The 20,589-nt window shown below is 38.8% G+C and overlaps 1 protein-coding gene across 13 annotated transcripts in view; it reads left to right on the forward strand.

Annotated features, from left to right (window-relative positions):
- cask (calcium/calmodulin dependent serine protein kinase) overlaps positions 1-20,589 on the forward strand; it is a 191,522-nt gene that overhangs the window by 58,491 nt on the left and 112,442 nt on the right. For all 13 annotated transcript variants that reach the window (XM_008107419.3, XM_008107422.3, XM_008107423.3 and 10 more), the window contains exon 2: positions 10,797-10,909. In XM_008107419.3, the coding sequence (XP_008105626.1) occupies positions 10,797-10,909 (113 nt within the window). The remainder of the gene's footprint in view (positions 1-10,796; positions 10,910-20,589) is intronic.

Below are 20,589 nucleotides of genomic sequence, written 5' to 3' on the forward strand. Positions count from 1 at the left end.
GTTGACTTCTGCGAGACAAACGACCTCCAGGTGAACTATGACAAAACCAAGATCTTGGTTTTTTTGGGAAAAGCAACAAAAAGCAAGTCTGGAAGGTAAAGGGCCACTACATTGAGCAAGTAAAAAATTTAAAATACTCATTTAAAATACACACTGGCCTGGGCCCAATCAAGTACCAGTGCCATCAGGAAGTTCTACCACTCCAGGTGCAACCAATATATTCCCCCAGCCCTGCAAGTCTTCCAAGCAAAGGTGAGAGCACAAATACTCTATGGAGCCCCTATTTGGCTAACCCCAAATAACAGTGCCATTAGATCATTTCAAAATTTCTGCACAAACTATTTGGCGTTCCAAACTACGTTCCCTACACAGCTTTATATTTAGAATCTGGCCAATGCTCTATAGAGGCCACCATTTGGCTAACCATTATAAAATTTTGGTTACATATCCACTTCCATAGCTCCAGTAACTCAGACCCAACTCACCTTGAGCGAACTCCACCACTTAAAATGGTGCACAACAGTCCTAGCAAAGATCGAGAAACTGGGCTATGATAGCGACTACTTAAATATGCTAACTTTCACTGAGACATTTATCCTCATTAAAGAGAGGGTGCTAGCAATGGACCACCAACAACTGCAGAGCTTGGCCAATAAATCTTGTTCGCCAACTAACATGGCAATTTCATTCACTCAGGGAAATCCAGCCTATTATATTACAGCGTTCACTAACCCCATATACAGGAGAGCCTATATGCTGGCCAGATTCAACATTATGCCACCCCACTTCATAGAGGAAGGCTCAACGGATTACTGAGCAACAAGAGGCTCTGTCTCTGCAGCTCAGGACAGCTGGACTCCATCCCACGTATTCTTCTCCACTGCCCACTCTACCAGGAACTAAGATCAAACTTGCTACTGCAAGCTATAGATTCTATGAAACACCAATCAGAGCCAGACATAGTAATCATGCTTTTAAATTCCCAACATTTTAACTGCTGCCTCACAGTGGCAAGGTTTCTAAACGAAGTCTGCAAATTGAATGTTCCTCAAACATCAATAGGGGTATAGCGTCTAGATCCAGGGAAGTCATACTCCCCCTCTATTCTGCCTTGGTCAGACCACACCTGGAATACTGCGTCCAATTCTGGGCACCACAGTTGAAGGGAGATGTTGACAAGCTGGAAAGCGTCCAGAGGAGGGCGACTAAAATGATTAAGGGTCTGGAGAACAAGCCCTATGAGGAGCGGCTTAAAGAGCTTGGCATGTTTAGCCTGCAGAAGAGAAGGCTGAGAGGAGACATGATAGCCATGTACAAATACGTGAAGGGAAGTCATAGGGAGGAGGGAGCAAGCTTGTTTTCTGCTGCCCTGCAGACTAGGACACGGAACAATGGCTTCAGATTCCACCTGAACATCAGGAAGAACTTCCTCACTGTGAGGGCTGTTCGACAGTGGAACTCTCTCCCCCGGGCTGTGGTGGAGGCTCCTTCCTTGGAGGCTTTTAAGCAGAGGCTGGATGGCCATCTGTCGGGGGTGCTTTGAATGCGATTTCCTGCTTCTTGGCAGGGGGTTGGACTGGATGGCCCATGAGGTCTCTTCCAACTCTACTATTCTATGATTCTATGATTCATACGTGAAGTTTTTCTATTGTTTTTTTATTATTGTTTGATATATTTTGCATTTTACACTGTTTGGATATACATATATGCCAATAAAGGCTTATTGGATTGGATTGGATTGGTATTAGGATGCCCCAGCAATTTGAAATCTAGATCAGATATTTTTGCCTAACTGGTGTTTTCTTTATTTGACTCCTAATGAACTGTAACAGTTTTCCAGCAGTGTTTCAACTAGAAAATTAGTTTTAAAGGCTTATGTCTCTGGCACATGAGAGAAAAGGAAATAAATCCCCCTGTTGATTCTTATCCACAGATTCAAACTTAAATGGGAACATTTTAAAATTACTTTTGAAAAGAGTTGATACTTATGATATACCAAAGAAATTGTGTTGATTCTCCCATCTTTAGTGGGTAAAAATGTAGCAGTCTCAAACAATAAATGTAGCACCATTGACTCTGTCCATATAAATATAACCAATATAAGGAATCCTCTTTATTCATTCAGTCGTTTCCGACTCTTCATGACTTCATGGACCAGTCCACGCCAGAGTTCCCTGTCGGCCGTTGCCACCCCCAGCTCCTTCAAGATCAACCCAGTCACTTCAAGGATACCATCCATCCATCCATCTTGCCCTTGGTCAGCCTGTCTTCCTTTTCCCTTCCATTTTCCACAGCATCATGATGTTTTCCAAGCTTTCCTGTCTTCTCATGATGTGGCCAAAATACTTCATCTTTACCTCTAATATCCTTCCCTCTAGTGAGCAGCCGGGCATTATTTCCTGGAGGATGGACTGACTGGATCTTCTTGCGGTCCAAGGCACTCTCAGGATTTTCCTCCAGCACCAAAGTTCAAAAGCATCTATCTTCCTTCGCTCAGCCTTCCTTATGGTCCAGCTCTCACATCCATAGGTTACTATGGGGAATACCATTGCTTTAACTATGCGGACCTTCGTTGCCAATGTGATGTCTCTGCTCTTCACTATTTTATCAAGGTTGGCCATTGCTCTCCTCCCAAGAAATAGATGCCTTCTGATTTCCTGACTGCAGTCTGCATCTGCAATGATCTTTGCACCTAGAAATATTAAGCCTGTCATTGCCTCCATGTTTTCTCCCACTATTTGTCAGTTATATAGGATAAAGGATTTAATTTTAAATGGTAAACAGTAGACCCTACCAAGTTACAGTTAAGACAGATAAATCCTTTCCTTGTTAAATTCAGTAGAACAAAGTCTCCCAAGAACTGTAAATCTGTTTGAGAAATGTTATAGTATAATACAGATTCAACAACTGGGGTTGCTTCAAGAAAAGGTTTGGAAAATCCAAGGGAATGAGATTCGTAAATGGAGTCAGATTGGTGACAGGGGATAAGGAAAAGGCAGAACTACTTAATGCCTTCTTTTCCTCAATCTTCACACAAAAAGAAAGTCGTCCACAACCTCAGCAACATGGACTGGATGAAGGATTAGGGGAAATCCAACCACAAATAGGGAAAGAAGTCATCCAGGAATACCTGGTCACTCTAAACGAATTCAAGCCCCCAGGGCCAGGTCAACTACATCCAAGAGTATTGAAGGAACTAGCGGAAGTTATTTCGGAACCACTAGCAATCATCTTTGAGAGTTCTTGGAGAACGGGAGAAGTCCCAGCAGATTGGAGGAGGGTGAATGTGGTCCCTATCTTCAAGAAGGGAAAAAAGGATGATCCAAACAATTACCATCCAGTCAGCCTCACATCGATACCAGGCAAGATTCTGGAAAAGATCGTTAAGGAAGTGGTCTGCAAACACTTAGAAACAAACACAGCCCGGGGCTGTGGCGCAGACGGGAGACCAATGAGTCACTGACCAGGAGGTCATAAGTTCGAGGCCCGCTCGGAGCTATGTTGTTCGTCTTTGTCTTGTGTTAAAAAGGCATTGAATGTTTGCCTATATGTGTCATGTGATCCGACCTGAGTCCCCTTCGGGGTGAGAAGGGCGGAATATAAATGATGTAAATAAATAAATAAATGCGGTCATCGCTAATAGTCAACACGGATTTACCAAAAACAAGTCATGCCAGACTAATCTGATCTCTTTTTTCGATAGAGTTTTGAGCTGGGTAAATGCAGGGAACGCTATGGATATAGTGTATCTGGATTTCAGTAAGGCCTTCAACAAGGTCCCCCATGACCTTCTGGCAAACTAGTCAAATGTGGGCTAGGCAAAACTACAGTTAGGTGGATATGTAATTGGTTAAGCGAACGAATCCAAAGGGTGCTCACCAATTCATCCTGGAAAGAAGTCACGAGTGGAATGCCGCAAGGTTCCGTCTTGGGCCCGGTTCTGTTTAACATCTTTATTAATGACTTAGATGAAGGGTTAGAAGGCACGATCATCAAGTTTGCAGATGACACCAAACTGGGAGGGATAGCCAATTCTCCAGAAGACAGGAGCAGAATTCAAAACGATCTTGACATATTTATTTATTTATTTATTTATTTATTTACATCATTTATATTACATCATTTATATTCAGGTTAGAGAGATGGGCCGAAACTAACAAAATAAAGTTCAACAGGGACAAATGCAAGATACTCCATTTAGGCAGAAAAAAATGAAATACAAAAATACAGATTGGGGGACGCCTGGCTCGACAACAGTACGTGTGAAAAAGATATTGGAGACCTCGTGGACAACAAGTTAAACATGAGCCTACAACGTGATGCGGCAGCAAAAAAAGTCAATGGGATTTTGGCCTGCATAAATAGGAGTATAGTCTCTAGATCCAGGGAAGTTGTGCTACCCCTCTATTCCGCCTTGGTCAGACCACACCTGGAATACTGTATCCAATTCTGGGCACCGCAATTGAAGGGAGATGTTGACAAGCTGGAAAGTGTCCAGAGGAGAGCGACTAAAATGATTAAGGGTCTTGAGAACAAGCCCTATGAGGAGCGGCTTAAAGAACTGGGCATGTTTAGCCTGCAGAAGAGAAGGCTGAGAGGAGACATGATAGCCATGTGTAAATATGTGAGGGGAAGTCACAAGGAGGAGGGAGCAAGCTCGTTTTCTTGTGCCCTGGAGACTAGGATGCAGAACAGTGGCTTCAAACTGCAAGAAGGGAGATTCCACTTGAACATTAGGAAGAACTTCCTCACTGTGAGATCTGTTCGGCAGTGGAACTCTCCGTCCCAGAGTGTGGTGGAGGCTCCTTCTTTGGAGGCTTTTAAGCAGAGGCTGGATGGTCATCTGTCAGGGGTACTTTGATTTTCCTAATGATTTTCCTGCTTCTTAGCAGGGGGTTGGACTGGATGGCCCGTGAGGTCTCTTCCAACTCTATTATTGTATTATTTTAGTGGGAAAATTTATAATGCAAAAATGTAATACTTTAAAATATGATAACAGGAAATCCAATCCTGAGTTTTATTGTTATCATCATTAGGACAAGAGTATTATAAATATGTTTAAGGAACCCTGAGGATCACAGATTTCCATCCTAAAATGTTAATTAGCTTTTAATTAAATCCCATTAATTAAATGTATTGTAATTTTTATGCTTCATGAAATAAAGATTTAATGGTTTCATGAAGCAAATTAGTTAAAATAAATAAATAATAAATAATCTAAATATGGTAGTAGAAAATCCAATTCAAAATATTATCCACAAATGTTATACTTTCCATTTTTTTAATTTCTGATATTAATTTATATCAAAATGTATATGAATATTTTGATTCATTACTTGATGGCAGCCCCTTGAGTAGCAATTACTTCAATTAAATGTTTGCAAGTCTCTTATATCTCTTTACAGAACTGATTCAGTACAATAACATTTGGAGGCTTCCTTGCATGAAGATTTTGTTGCAGATCATGCCACGTTATCTTAATGCATGTTGTGCCTAGACTTAGATTATTCTGTAACTCATGCTTTCTTCCTTCATGTTTATTTTTATATACTTGTATATTTTTAGGAATATTGTCAAGTTACAGCTTTTAGTATAGATTCATTTCTCAGAGCTTTAGCCTAATATCCTCTAAAAGATTATGAAATGCGCTACAGAATTCATGGTTGTGTCAATGATGGCAAGTTGTCTAGGTCCTGAGGCAGCAAAGCAAATTCAAACCATCGTTTTTCCCACTTTGCTTAATGGTTAAGATAAGAATTTTTTATTCTTATTCAACAAAAAAATGCCCATCAGCTTTTCTTGCTGAGGTCAAAAATGTGTGCTTTTGATTAGTCTGCCTACAAAATAGTATTTCAGCAGTCTAGTGTTTGTGTTATTTAGCAAACTTCAGATGAGCATCAATGTTCTGTTTTAGAGAACAGTGATTTCCTCTTGTCTGTACTCCTATGTACTATTCTTGTTCAGTCTTTTTGTGAACACTGTGTCATGAACATGCAGTTTAGCCAAGGCAAGAGTGGTCTGCAGATCCAGGGATATTACTCAGAGATGCTAATGTGACTTTCAGGGGATGCATCATTTTGTTCTTGGAGAGAATTTGATAGGAACTCGGAACTTTTCTATTTGTAAACAATTAGAAATAGTTTTGTAACACTTTCTAAGCTGATGAGCAACAATAACCTTTCTGAGACCCCTTCCACACAGCTGAATAAAATCTCACATCTGCTTTGAACTGGAATATATGGCAATGTGGACTCAGATAACCCAGTTCAAATAAGATATTGTGAGATTTTCTGCCTTTATATTCTGGGTTATATAGCTGTGTGGAAGCAATATAGCTGAGATTGTCAGGGGTATCTTATGATCATGACAAGGCATGGCTTCACATATTTGTATAAAGACAAAACTTAAAAAGTTTCAGATTCTTTCACAGAGTAGGATCTTTCAAATTCACTCCTTTATACCTACCTAATTGCTTAAGTACCTATTTCTTTCAGTTAAATTTCTGTAATCAGAGGCCCATTTACTTTCGCATCTATCCTGACGTAATTGTTTGCCCAGTTGCTACACTATTTCACAAAACATGGAATTGATCAGTATAAACAAAAAGTGAAAACAGGCAAAAAAAATAAACAAAATAAAGAGAAAAGAAACAATCAAATGTGGACAGGTACAGTTTTGTTTTCAGCTCTGTCTTAAGAACTAGGGTAGGAACATGCTTGATTAGTACATAAAGTTTAATGCAGCAGTGAAAATATTTAAACTATTCAAAAGTGCATTACCTTCAATGAACTCAACATTATATGGCAGCACCAGCTAGATCGAAAAATATGTTTTGGATAATATGCTACACATCATTGTTCTGAAATAGTGTGAATCTTGATTCACACTATTCATTTTGACTATGTAAAATCTTAATCAGCATTATAGTTTTTACACTATATAAATTGAAATTTGTTTTGGGAAAACAAGCACCCCTCCCAATTTTTCCTGTCAGCTTTAAACCAAGGGACCTTTTTCTGGGCATCTTTCTGTAAAGGAAATTTTCAGCTTTTCTTCATCCAGTACATGGCTTAAATACTATAGCAGCGAAAAAGAATATGATTTACCTTTAACACGATGTGTGCCCCCTATCTTGTTTTCAAAGTACTTGACCCTTTTGTAAGAATTCTGGGAGTGCTGATCAGCTAGAGAGAGTGGACCTGTGGCTTTGACGTATGTTTACATTCCCAACATACATTATTAATCCCTTTATACATTTTAGCTATTTTTTCTGGTGTCAGATATTTTATAAAAAATCTACTTAAGATCATAATGCAGAGTAATTTTCAGTTCCTTCAACTACATTGTTCCAGCTCAATATAATATACAAAAACGCATGCCCATTTTATCATACAATCTTTAACTTGCTCCTCTTCCATCTCCATTTTCAATAAAGTTTATACATCTTACCAAAATAATTGGTCATGCTTTTTATGGGGAAAACATGATAAAGAGAACTAAATAGTGTGTTGTAATTATAGCTAAAGAACAGGCAAGAGGGTCTTGCTTTATCTGAACACAGAATGAGGACACTCTTAGAAATCATAAGCCTTAATTCTACAAAGAGACCTGAAATCTCTTTTAGTTTGTACTAGCTGTGCCCAGCCACGCGTTGCTGTGGCGAAGTATGGTGGTATGGGAAATAAAGTATTGAGGAATTGGTGGTAGTTAAGGTAAAGGGTAAAGGTTTTCCCCTGACATTAAGTCCAGTCGTGTCTGACTCTGGGGGTTGGTGCTCATGTGCATTTCTAAGTCGAAGAGCTGGCGTTGTCCGTAGACTCCTCCATGGTCATGTGGCATGACTGCATGGAGCGCCGTTACCTTCCCGCCATTACCTTCCGTACCTATTCATCTACTCTCATTTGCATATTTTTGAACTTTAGGGTTGGTAGAAGCTGGGACTAATAGTGGGGGCTCTCTCCACTCCTCCAATTCAAACCTGCGACCTTTCAGTCCAGAAGTTCAGCAGCTCAGCGCTTTAACACACTGCGCCATCAGGGGATATTATTTCCTAAAGCTTGTGAATATACAATATTTCTGATTGTTTCTTTTTGTCTGTTGGAGGCTAGTATGAAGGCTGCAGTTAGGCAAAATGATTAGCATTTAATGGCCTTGCAGTTTTAAAGCCTGGCTGCTTCCTCCCTGAATGAATTTTTTGTTCGGAGGTGTTAGCTGACCCTGATTGTTTCCTGTCTGGAATTCCCTTGTTTTTAGAGTGGTGTTGTTTGCGATATTTTATGTGCTTCTACTGTCTGTGGCCCTCAGAAAACAGAGGATTTGCCAGACTTTGGTGATGGGAATACTTTCTTGGGAGGTGTTAGCTGGCCCTGATTGTTTTCTTTATGGAATTCGCAATTTCCCTGCTTTCAGAGTGTTGCTCTTTATTTACTGTCCTGGTTTTAGAGATTATATTGTTCTGTATTATTCTACCACAGTAATTATTTCATATTAGAGTAGAATCTCAGTTATCCAATACTCGCTTATCCAATGTTCTGGATTATCCAACACAGTCTGCCTTTTAGTAGTCAATGTTTTTGTAGTCAGTGTTTTAAATTCATTGTGATATTTTGGTGGTAAATTTGTAAATATAGTAATCACTACATAGCATTACTGCGCATGGAACTACTTTTTCTGTCAAATTTGTTGTATAACATGATGTTTTGGTGCATAATTTGTATAATGATGACCTAATTTGATGTTTAATCGGCTTTTCCTGAATCCCTTCTTATTATCCAACATATTCACGTTCTGCCGGCCTGTTTATGTTGGATAAGTGAGAGTGTACTGTATATTTATAATCTTATATTATCTGCTTAGAACTGGATTATATGCGGCCCCTTCTACACAGCTGGATAAAATGCACACTGAAGTGGATTATATGGCAGTGTGGAGTCAAAATAATCCAGTTCAAAGCAGATAATATAAGATTCTAAATGGGTTATATAGCTGTGTGGAAGGGCCTTGAGTCTACACTGCCATATAATCCAGTTAAAATCTGATAATCTGTGGAAGAGGCCTAAGTGAGGCCTAACTGTGCCTGTCCCCTGGGCTGCTGAGTTAAGTTGCTAGGAAACCAAGTGGGCGGAGCTTAACCTTCAAACTGGCAGCAATTGGATAAAAACTATTATTCCTCTCCCTGTAACCTAGAGCCATGGATGATGGGTTGTGTTGTCAAATTTCAAGGTTGGGGGGCCTGTAGTTTTGTTGTTTTGTCCACTGCCCTGATGCCATCACTCTTTTATATATATAGACCTGTAGTGACACTGTACAGGTAGTATTCGTTTTTAACTTTGTTTGTGGTTTTTTATACATTACTAGCTGTGCCCAGCCATGCATTGCTGTGGCAAAGTGGTGGTGGTATTGTTAAAAATTGTTGTGGAATTTTTATTTGATGTTATTTGTATTTTTTAATTGATTTTATTGTAACTTATCTTTTTTATTTATTATATTTTATTATTTTCTTGTATTATTTTTAGTTATTTTCTGTTATTATAGTATTTTATTGTATTAATTTTTTAGTGTTTTTAATTATTTTTAATGTTTTTTCTGATTTTTATTGTATTATTTGTATTTATTTTATTTTTTATTCTTTTATTATTTGTGTTTTTATTATTTTATTTTGTTTGTATTATATTTTATTATTTTATTATATTATTTTTATTTATGTTTTTTAAATTGTATTATTTTATTTTGTTTTTTATTTGTTTTTTGTATTTATTTTATTATTTTTGTTTCTCTTTGTATTGGGTTGCTCTAAGTTCTGTGGTCTGCCTGGTCATGTTCCAAATGTATTCTCTCCTGATGTTTCGCCTGCGAATAGGCAGGCATCCTCAGAGGTTGTGAAATGTGTAGTAACAAAAGGAATTGGGATTTACATATCTGGAATGACCAGGGTGGAAGAAAGAACTGTTGTCTGCTTTAGGCAAGTGTGAATGTTGGAATTGGCATTGAATAGCCTTGTAGCTTCAAACCCTGGATGGTGCCTGCCTGCCTCGAATGAACAAAATGTGGCTCCCAGTATTAAAAAAAATATGTGAAATCAGGACAGTTAACGAAAGAACAGCACTGAGCAATCAGGGAATTCCAGACATGATGTACTGAGGGCCAGCTAGCATCTCCCAACAAAAGATTCCTCTCCGAAGCAGGAAGTAGGCAGGCCTTGATGATGCAAGGGCATTCAATGGTAATCAAGGTGGCCAAGTGGAACATTCACAGTAGCCTCAGACAGATAAGAGTTGTCCCATCCTGGATATCATTGGTGAGATAGAAATAAACATCCCACTTGTCTGTTTTCAAACAGATCTCATAATCTCTGAGGATGCCTGTATCCTTGGCCTGTTCCATAGGTTTTTGGACACAGCTTTCCACAAACCTGCCTAATCTGAATATTTTGTGCTTTAATTCTTCTTTTATTTTATATTAATGACAACTTTTTCTTCCTTTGGAAAAAAGGCAAAAGATAAAGATTTTATATCCAGAGATTCAAACATCCACAGCTTGAAAATACTGTTTAAAAAAGAAACCCAAAAGCAAGCAAAATTTTGCCATTTTACTTCACCATTATATATAATGGGATTGGATACATATTTTGGTATGTGTAAGGTGTCCTGGATCCAAATCCAACGGACTCCATTATAAATCAAATAAATAAATATCCAATGAATTTTAGAAATGAAAAATATTAAAGGTTTATTTGAAGACTAATGGGCTGTATTAAAGTTCTAAATCAATTAATGGAATGGCATCTTTTTTTCTAGGGGTCCATTCAGTGTTGTACGACGATGCATCAACAGAGAGACTGGGCAACAGTTCGCTGTAAAGATTGTCGATGTAGCAAAATTCACTTCAAGTCCAGGATTAAGTACAGAAGGTAAAAAATGTGTATTCTTGCTGTTCTTGCATAGAATGTCATATTTTTAATAGCTTACTTTTTTTTGTTAGCATGTCTAAAAGAAAACTTGCCAAAGAGAAATGTCTTCCTTTGTATTTAAAAACTGTCTGACTTTCAGAAATTCTCTGTCTTTAGTTTTTCAAGATTGACTGTTACATGAAAAAGAATTGGAAATACTTAATAATATTTGCCTGAATCATCAACAGAAATAATAATATTACTAGCTGTGCCCGGCCACGCGTTGCTGTGGCTTATGGGAATCATTTGTTGGCCAGGTGGAATAGCAGTGAATAGCCTTGCAGCTTCAAAGCCTGGCTGTTTACTTCTTTTGGGAATCCTTGTTTGGTGAGCTGGGATGCAACGGAATAGGCTTGCTGCTTGGAAGGCTGGATACTTGCGTTCTAGGATAATGGTTTTTTGGGCTGCTAGAATTGCAATGGATAGCCTCACTACTTCAAAGCCTGGCTGCTTGATACCTAGGAGAATCTTTGGTTGGTCAGCTTCAATAGTACAGAGTAGTATCACTGCTTCAAAGCCTGGCCACCTTCTATCAAGGTTAATCCTTTGTTGGTCTGGTTTAATTGCACTGAATAGCCTTGCAGCTTCAGTGCCTGGCTGTGTTATAGCTAGGGGAATCCTTGTTTGGTGTTAACCCTTCCCTATCCTATCCAGAGCTAATATATACATATATACGAGTCCCCGTTGGGGAGATGGTGGCAGGGTATAAATAAAGTTTATTATTTTACTTGGCTAGAGTTACACTTAAAAATACCTGTTCCAACTTACAAACAAATTCAATTTAAGAACAAACCTACAGAACCTATATTTGTAACTTGGGAACTGCCTGTAAGTTCTGTAGGTTTGTTCTCAAGTTGAATTTGTTTTTAAGTCAGAACAGGTACATCTTTTACATCATGGCTTGGATTCCTGATTGTGACTGAAGCAATATGGAGCGTATTTTCATAGCTCTTTTGTATCAGGCCCCTTCTACACTGCCATATAATCCAGATTATTAAAGCAGATAATCCACATCTGATTTGAACTGGATTATCTGAGTCTACACTGTCATATAATCCAGTTCAAAGCAGATAATCTGGATTTTATATGGCAGTGTAGAAGGACTAGTGTCTGATACAGGCATGCAAACTTCTTCTGTTACAGCAATCCTGGTGGGTATAGCTCCCCGTAAAGTTGATATTCCAGTCCATTTTTTAATCACAGATGTTTTGTGGGAACAGATGCAAGAAAGTAGTTTCTGGGAGATTTTTGTATCTTGCACCACTGACATCCTCTTGGCAAACTGATAAAAGTCTGTGAGCATTGCTATCAGGAACGTTCCAGGTCACTTTCCAGAATACTTGTAGTAGTTATAAGAATATAGTTCCTGTTAAATTTCTGAGGATTGTTGTATAATGTCTTCTACTAGTCTTGGGTGGCTGGTGAATTTGGTGGGCATAGTCATCTGTGTATTTGGTATTCTACTCTGTTTTCTGAAATGCTATGTTGTTGGCTTGTTGCATCACTCCCATCTCATCTTATGAAACTGGTGAATTTGGTCGATGTGACTATATGGAAAGTTTGTGTTTCGCAGTATTTTCAGAAACACAAATATTCTGTCATGGATAGAGTTTTGTGGGATGATGATGATTTACTACAACATTGTCACTTTACATTGTTTCTGTCTTACTATTAATTGGCTAAACAAACCAGAAATATAGATTTGATGAGAGGGTAGTGATAACCCAAAGTCACATGAAAGAATTTCATGGGTAAGCAGGGATTTGGGCTTGGGTCTCCCTGTTCCAAATCCAGTACTTTAAACATTATTAGCATAACCATATATTTCATTGATTTCACTGGAATTTATCTCTAAATGGTTGTGCATATGGTCACAGTCTCTGTGCTCTTCAGCTTAACAGTGCTGCAACACTTATTATTATAGCAAAATTGTGATACCCAGCATGATTGCATTTTGAAAAGGAAAAATTAACCATTTTCATTGTAAATATATTTCACAGTTTAAAAAATTGACAGTTGATACTCACAGTTCATTAGAATAGCAAGCATGATTTTATTGATCTATCCAGTGGTGAAGCAGTCACTTGCATGTATGTTTAATCTATAAATGATAAAATATAAACTGTCAAAGTGTTCAGTGTTGGGCAACAGAATTAGAATCATATTATACGTCTTATAATGGATTCTGACACGTGGCAAACATAGTGTGCACAAAATTCTGTTGAGGCAGATTAGTATTCATAATGCTTTCTCTTATGTGTCATCGGTCCCTATAATGCTGTAATGCATCTCTCAAAATATATTCCTTGATGTTTTGTCACTGTTCCAGTAAGTTACATGATCTGTTGGCGACTCTGCATATCTGTGATGATATACTCCATCTTATCTGTTTTGTTGTATGCAGTATATAGGACTATCTAAACTGATCAGATTTTTGTTACTGTTCATGAAAATGATTTGTTAATTGAACCCACAAGCAGCATTCCAGCTTTTAGTATAGCTTAAGCAGTGTGAAGTCTGTACACAGTTTTAATAGTAGTTCCCTCTCCCTGAATATTTGCAGGGGAAAGTCACACCCAAGGCCATCCAATACAGTGTTTTGTTCCTCATGGCAACAGAAGACATTACACAAATTTCCCATTCCTGTTGGCATAATTGCTAAATAGCTCCGGTTCATTCCATGATCAAAAGAATGTCTAACAACCAATTTTTATCTCTGATGTTATCAGTGTATCAAGTTCTGCATAACGTAAGGAACTTTTAACCTTGAACCAATTACTTTTGAAATTACATATAAAATACAATAATAAATAATAGATAACAGTGGATTCCTGATCAATATATGAAGATGGACTAGAACCCTGGTGTAAAGATGTCATGATCATTGTGTTTTATTCATGATTGCTATGTTTAGGTTGACTGTTTAAGGTTATATATTTCAGCTATTCTTATACAGAAGCTGGGAGCCTCTAAGGCATGGCCAGGAAAAGGGGCGTGGCTTCACCTTGCTGGTGGAAGCCTTAGAATTCAAAATTTAGCAGTTGGAATTTGGCAGTTGGAGTTTGTCAGTTGAGCAGAGCAGTTGGTTCTGTTCAGTGAGAAAGGAGTGTGATCGAAAAAAAGAGATTGTGGGAGGAAGTTGAGCAGCTAGAGAGTTTTAGCGGAGAAGGGCTAAAATTAAAGTTGCTGAGCCTTTAGTAGGAATAACTAAAGAGCTGAGGCTATATCCCTAAGTCAAGGAGGACTAGGGTTAACCAGTTAAACTCCCCAGTCCAAGTTTGATCGGGTACAGATCAACTAAGTTCAAGAAGGACAATATTCCTAACTGAAAGAAACAAGTAATATAAAGCTGATACCATACTAAGCTCAGTGAAACTATTGAGAAATCTTGCAACACTTACTGTACAGAAGTAACATCGTTCACCTCAAGATATAACATTCTTGCAACCATCAAGCTTTGTGCTATAAATAAACAAGTTACTGTTTCTTCAAATGTTGCTTATTATTTGAGCAAAGCATCTTTCAAAGGTGGTGGCAGCGACAACATAGAAAAGTGGAATACATAGAGGTAGAAGTTGAATCCTTCGCAATTTGGTGGCAGAGGTGGGATCCAAAAAGATTCCATCCCTGTCATCACATCAAGTCTTTACACCTGGGTATAAAGGGCATCTAGATTTCTATTTTTTGCTACCAATATTAATATGATGTTTTCTGTAAAAACATGCTTTTTGTATCTTTTTGCTCTAATCCATCATTGTCATGAGTGCAACTTTCTTATGAGCATGCAGATGTTTTGCAAGAGCTGCTCTGTATAGTCTCCAGATTACTACTTAAAATGACCTTCTTTTAGAAATTGGGGGTTGTTAGGGTGGGTTGCTTTCTGTTTTGAAGTCGCTGATAGTGTTTTCTCTTAAAACACAGTAGCCAGGTTTAGTCTGAAGAAAAAAAATGCAATGATGAAGTTTCTTGAGAAATAAATGCCTACATTTTGCATTATTGCACTTTTTAAAGTATCCATTCATTTTATTGCTATAATATGTAATTGTTTATTTTCTTCAACTTCTCTGGGTACAGATATGTCTTGTTTCCTTTCCCTCACAGTATCTGAAATGTGAGTAATTAAAGTCCTTGAGAATAATCCAGTAAATCAATTTAACTTCTGAAAGGTTTTTCTTTACAGATGAGTAAAAATACATTGCATAGTAATTTAGTATTTTGTTATTAGTAGGGTTTAGTGAATCAGAAGTTGTTTTTGTGGAATTTGTTTTGCTATGTAGAATCTAAATGTATAAGGACTACTAGTGTTCTTTCATTTTACCTTAACTCTAATTTTTGTAAATTTCCAAATGGTCCTCTACATGAACTGGCCCAAAACATTGGTTTTTATATTCTGTTATGTGTATATAACAACAATTTATTATGGCCCATAGACCCATCAGTGATGTGTATATGTTCCTTCAAGTCTCATGGATTTTATAGAGATTTCTTAGGCAAGGAATACTCAAGTAGTTTTGCCAGTTCTTCTCTTTGAAATATTGCTTACAGCTCCTGGTATTCCTTGGTTGTCTCCCATCCAAGTATTAAATAGTAGACTTGTGCACAGATTCATTTTGGCCATTTTCCTTCAGCTTGTTCAGACTCCCATAACAGCAAGGGCTCCACCGCCATGTGTTTTTTGACAGTCGGATTACGTGGCTGCTGGTCACGGCTACCTTCTGCTCTATTCAGGATCATGCTGTTTGTGGAGAGGCTGCATGGGGTTTCCCTGTGAGCCCTGCCTGTTGGACCAATCAGAATAGAAGAAACAGCCATGATGTGTCTTACGAAAGCTGTATCTATTTAATGGGGCAAGCATCCTGGCTCTAGAGAGAGGTGCTTCATTCCAATTGCCTTGCCATTGCTCCTTCTCAGCTTTAACTTTTGGCTTTGCTTGGCCTCTCTCTAGCATTGAATCTTTATTTTCCTTTGTTTTCTGGATTCTTTATTTAGTGGGACTGGGAGTTTGAAAGTGCAGGTGGGTGCGTGGCATTTGTGGTGTGCTTTTCTTTTAGGGTTCCTCTGAGCTTTGCGTCATCCTTTAGCCTCTACTAAAGCCTTTTGCTTCTTCTCTAATCTCTCCTCCCTCCTCCCGTTCATCAAAGTAGTACTTTTAAAAGATTATTGTTATTAATAATTATAGGAATTCTAGCAAACAGCTAAGCCTCATTCTCAGAAAGACTACCTATCTACCTACCTACCTAAACATATCACCAATACCTAATATTTTCTGGATCATACAGGAATGTTTTTCCAATAAGAGGACATGCTTGCTTGCTTACTTGCTTGTGGATGGTCGGCTGCTGGCCTCTTCCAGTATGTTGTAAAAACAAAAAATGCAAAATGCAAAAACTTTTGCTGTTGTTTATTTTAATTAGTAAAGAAAGTGTAATAGTACTTGGGCTGTATGATGTTGAAGTGCATCTTTGACATTTGGCAGGAAGGAATGATGCACTACTGCTGTTCCTGAAGAAGTTACAGGGCAGGGCCAGCGGGGGATACCTTTTTGGGAATTTTTTAAAGGAGATTTTATTTCTATAAAGAATTTTTTTCCCCTAAAAATCAGGGGATGACCCAAACATTATGGAACTTGGTGGGCCAACAGTGGTAGATGTGTCATCCAAGTGTGGCCATTTTTATCCTGATAGCCCTGAAAATGACAGGAAAGGGAACCCATGAATCTGGCCCATTACTGCCAATGGGCCGGATCTAGCCACATTTTCCGGCTGCATGCCAAAAATGCCTATTCAGGCACCATTGGTTTTTGGGAGGCACATGAAAACAGAACACCCTCCCCCGGAATCTGGATAGCAGAGATGGCTCGCAGTTCCTCTGAAATGAACAAGCCTAGTAAATAGGATTTATTCTGCTTAGCTTCCAAGATCAGATAAGATCTGCTGCCTTTAGGATATGTACCCAGGGCATTGGGTTAAAATACTTTCAATTTCCTGCCTCCTTTTTGGAAAATAGTACCAACTGATTTTGATTTCGTGTTTTGAATATACTACAGTCAGCCTTCCACATTCATTGGTGCTAGGGGTGCATGCCTTCATTGAAATGGAAAAAAACACAATTTTTAAAAATGAATTCTTTTACCTGAGAGACGATTTCTCTAGGAATGTCTAGGTCCTTCAGTGCAACTCAGATGTACACATGAGAATTTGCAAATGCCTAGAGACATGTTCTCTCTAGTAATCTTTAGCTCCTCTAGTGAGACTTCTGGTCAAAGTTGACCATAAAGTTGCTCTGGGGGACCTAGAGATTCCAAGAGAGATCATTTCCACAAATCAGATCTGCAAAAGTGAAACCCGCAAATGTGGAGGACTAATCCAGATAAATTCAAAGACTAGATCTATTTATTGAAATCAGAAATCCCAGTTGTTACTAAAGAAAGCTTGGTGAAGGACAGCACAACAATGCATTTTCTAATGTTAAAGTATCATATATCTATGCAGTTGGATGTTACACTAAATATTGTCATAATTCATCATCTGGAATCAGACAGAAAGGAGTCGGATGTTCAGAAATGTGTGTCCCATGATGATTGTGATCTCTCTGAGTCTTCATAGCAGGAGATTGAGGCAATGGAGGAAGTGGTGGATGCTGAAGATGCAGAAGACATGCCATAACCATTTTCTGAATGATGAAAAATGAGAGAGAGATTTTGTTCATCCCAGCCACTGTTAAATAGCAGACATTCGTCAATTAGACACCTGGTGTTTTGAGACAGCTATCCATAACTCTCCAAACAGTTCCCCAACATCTTTGTTGTTCACAACCATCTGATCTTGGGGACTGACAATACTCTTTGTATTAATGGGGGGTTTTGTCCTTGAACTGGCTATGCTTTGAAGGTTCCGTTTACTGACTGTGTATTTGAACCACTGCTGTATTATAAAACTCCTAGGCTAGCTGATGGCCACCCTCTTTGTTTCACCCTTTGTTTTGTTTGATAATCTGTGACTGATCTGGACTGAATTGATTACAAAACAGCTTGTGTATTCTAACCACCTGATTCCTGGGAAACTTGTTGACTAAAGCATAGTGTAAACATCTTCATGACTATGATGTGCAATATTTCTGGGATTTTAAGGGCATTACAAAAGTAATCTAATTTCTTACACTTCCATATTATATGGGCAGAAATTTGTACAGTATAAAATCAGAAGGGATTCAGAGCAGAAATGTCAGATAGGCCTATTAGGATCTTTTTGGAACAGATAGTGAACAAATTTTATGTCTTCATTGAACCCCTGCCCATTGAGTTGAAGATAAATTGACGTATCAAGTAGATTTTTTTTTAAAAAAAATTGCTTTAAGTTCTAACTTGGAATTATTTATCAAATATCCAGTGTTGCATAAAAAAATCAGAAACAATTATCTTCTATTAAATATTTCATTATGTATAATTTAGTTCTTTATTCATAGGAAATATTAGGTATGTGCTTTTTAAACTTGCAGTTATCATTCTTCTCATGCTGCATGCAAGTGTTTGCTCTTGTGTCTGTGTGTTAACTCAAAACAGTTATTTTCTTCTGACAAGAAACAGAAAAAGAAAGTATCCTCTCTGGTGTTGCTTCTGTTCTTAATTGAGACATCAACTAAGGCAATGGTTCTGAAATGACCCAGCAATGAAATTACCATTACTAGCCCTTACCATGTTTCTTCAAAAATAGGAGCATCTCAAATTTGAAAATGTTTTGCTTTATGAAACATTTTTTCTAGTGCTCCAGGTAAAGTAATGGTTTAGATCAGACATGGCCAGTTGTTTTGGACTACAACTCCCACAATTCCTAACAGCCTACCAGCTGTTAGTCCTTGTGAGAGTTGTGGTCCAAAACACCTGGAAGAATATTTAATTCCAAAGAACAGTTGCAGTGTTCACCTGTACCATGCAAAAAAAAATGAGTTCAGTCTTATAGGAAGAAGTTTTATTGCTATGTAAGTCAAGATAACACAACTGATACTGCTTTTGCAAGAGAATGTTAGCATACAAAGTTTTGTCAGTTTTAATACCTATAGAGCAGTGATTCTCAAAGTGGACGCTACCACCCCCTGGTGGGCGCTTCAGCGATCCATGGGGGCGGTGATGGCACCTATTAGGACATGGGGCGGGGCCAGGGGAGGGGCGGGGCCTCTTCCCAAGTGTCGGAGACAGGGCTGAGCACCTGAGGCATCTGTTAGGACACAGGGGGCAGAGCTAGAGGAGTGGGTATGGCTTCTTCCCAAGAACCCGAGACAGGGCTGAGAATCTATACCTCTCCTGATTGTTGGGACACAGAGGGCAGAGTTAGAGAAGGGGGACAGGGCCTCCTTCCAAGAGCCTGAGACAGGGCTGAGCCTCTGTATACCTCCCCGGAGGCGCTTGTTAAAACATGGGGGCAGGGTATAGAGGTTCAGCCCATCAGGCACTTGGGAAGAGGCCCCGCCCCCTCCTCTAGCCCCGCCCCCTGTGTCCTGGCAGGCACTGCAGGACAGGGATAGAAGCTCAGCCCTGCCTCAGAGCTCGTAACTCCGCCCATCCCATTCCTGGCCGCCCATTTGTGGCCCCTCCCACCTCCACCTCCCTTTCCCAGCCCTGCATCTTGGACTAGGGGAGAGGCTCAGCCCTGCCCTCTGGAGCAGGAGCCACCCCCATCCCTCTATGCCATGCCCCCCTTTTCAGGGGGCGCTGAGTAATATTTTTTCTGGAAAGGGGGCGGTAGGCAAAATAAGTTTGGGAACCACTACTACAGAGGCATGTCCTTGAGTAGTGGGAGTTAAATGCAGGCTTGGGAGGCTTTGATAGCAGGAGGATGAAAGTGGAATTTGATAGTAAATAGTGATGTTCATGAAACCAATTTGCTTTTATATACTCCATGTGTGAACTTCTGCTGTTGCCATCACTAAAAAGAAATATGTATGCTAACAGTCTTAATCTTAAAATGTTGCATTAACGTCTTGGAGTTGAAACAGAACTTGAATACAACACTCTCTGGAATGAATGTATGGATGTGGATATGGGTGTATGTATGTAAAGGATGGGCCAAAATTCACAAAGGCTTAATAGCTTTTTGAAAATTTTGTTTGAAAAGATTTTGTTAATGTGGGATTTGTGTATAGATAGTGTTTAAATCAAATTTGTGTCTTGTCTGTATTGCATACTGATTGCATCATCCAGAATGTACTACAGTCTGTAAAGAGTTAATTACTAAGAAGCTGTGATGACCTTGATGTGTGGCTGGAGCTGGGGAGTATCCAGACACAAGTGTGTGCATTGCTGATTGCGTTCAGTTCTGAGTTGAATCGAGTGCTGTCTGCTGAGAGTCAAATCCTGTGTCCGTTGTCTTCAAGTCTGTTTGTCTTGATTATTACTGCTTTCAGTAAAACTTGTATATAGTTTTACTATTGTCTCTGATGTCTCTTCGTTCTGCGTTCCACTGATTCCATCCAACTACTGCTGCGCTGCAAATACTCTTGACAGATTTTACTAATCATAATCATAATCATTTCTTGCCCACCTCTCCCTGCAGCTCAAGGTGGGGTAAAACAAGAGATAAACCACTATTAAAACATACAACGAGCTACACAGAATTAATATACAAGTTAAAATCCACTGATGAAAT

Source organism: Anolis carolinensis, chromosome 3 (assembly GCF_035594765.1).
Source record: "Anolis carolinensis isolate JA03-04 chromosome 3, rAnoCar3.1.pri, whole genome shotgun sequence".
NCBI lineage: Eukaryota > Metazoa > Chordata > Lepidosauria > Squamata > Dactyloidae > Anolis > Anolis carolinensis.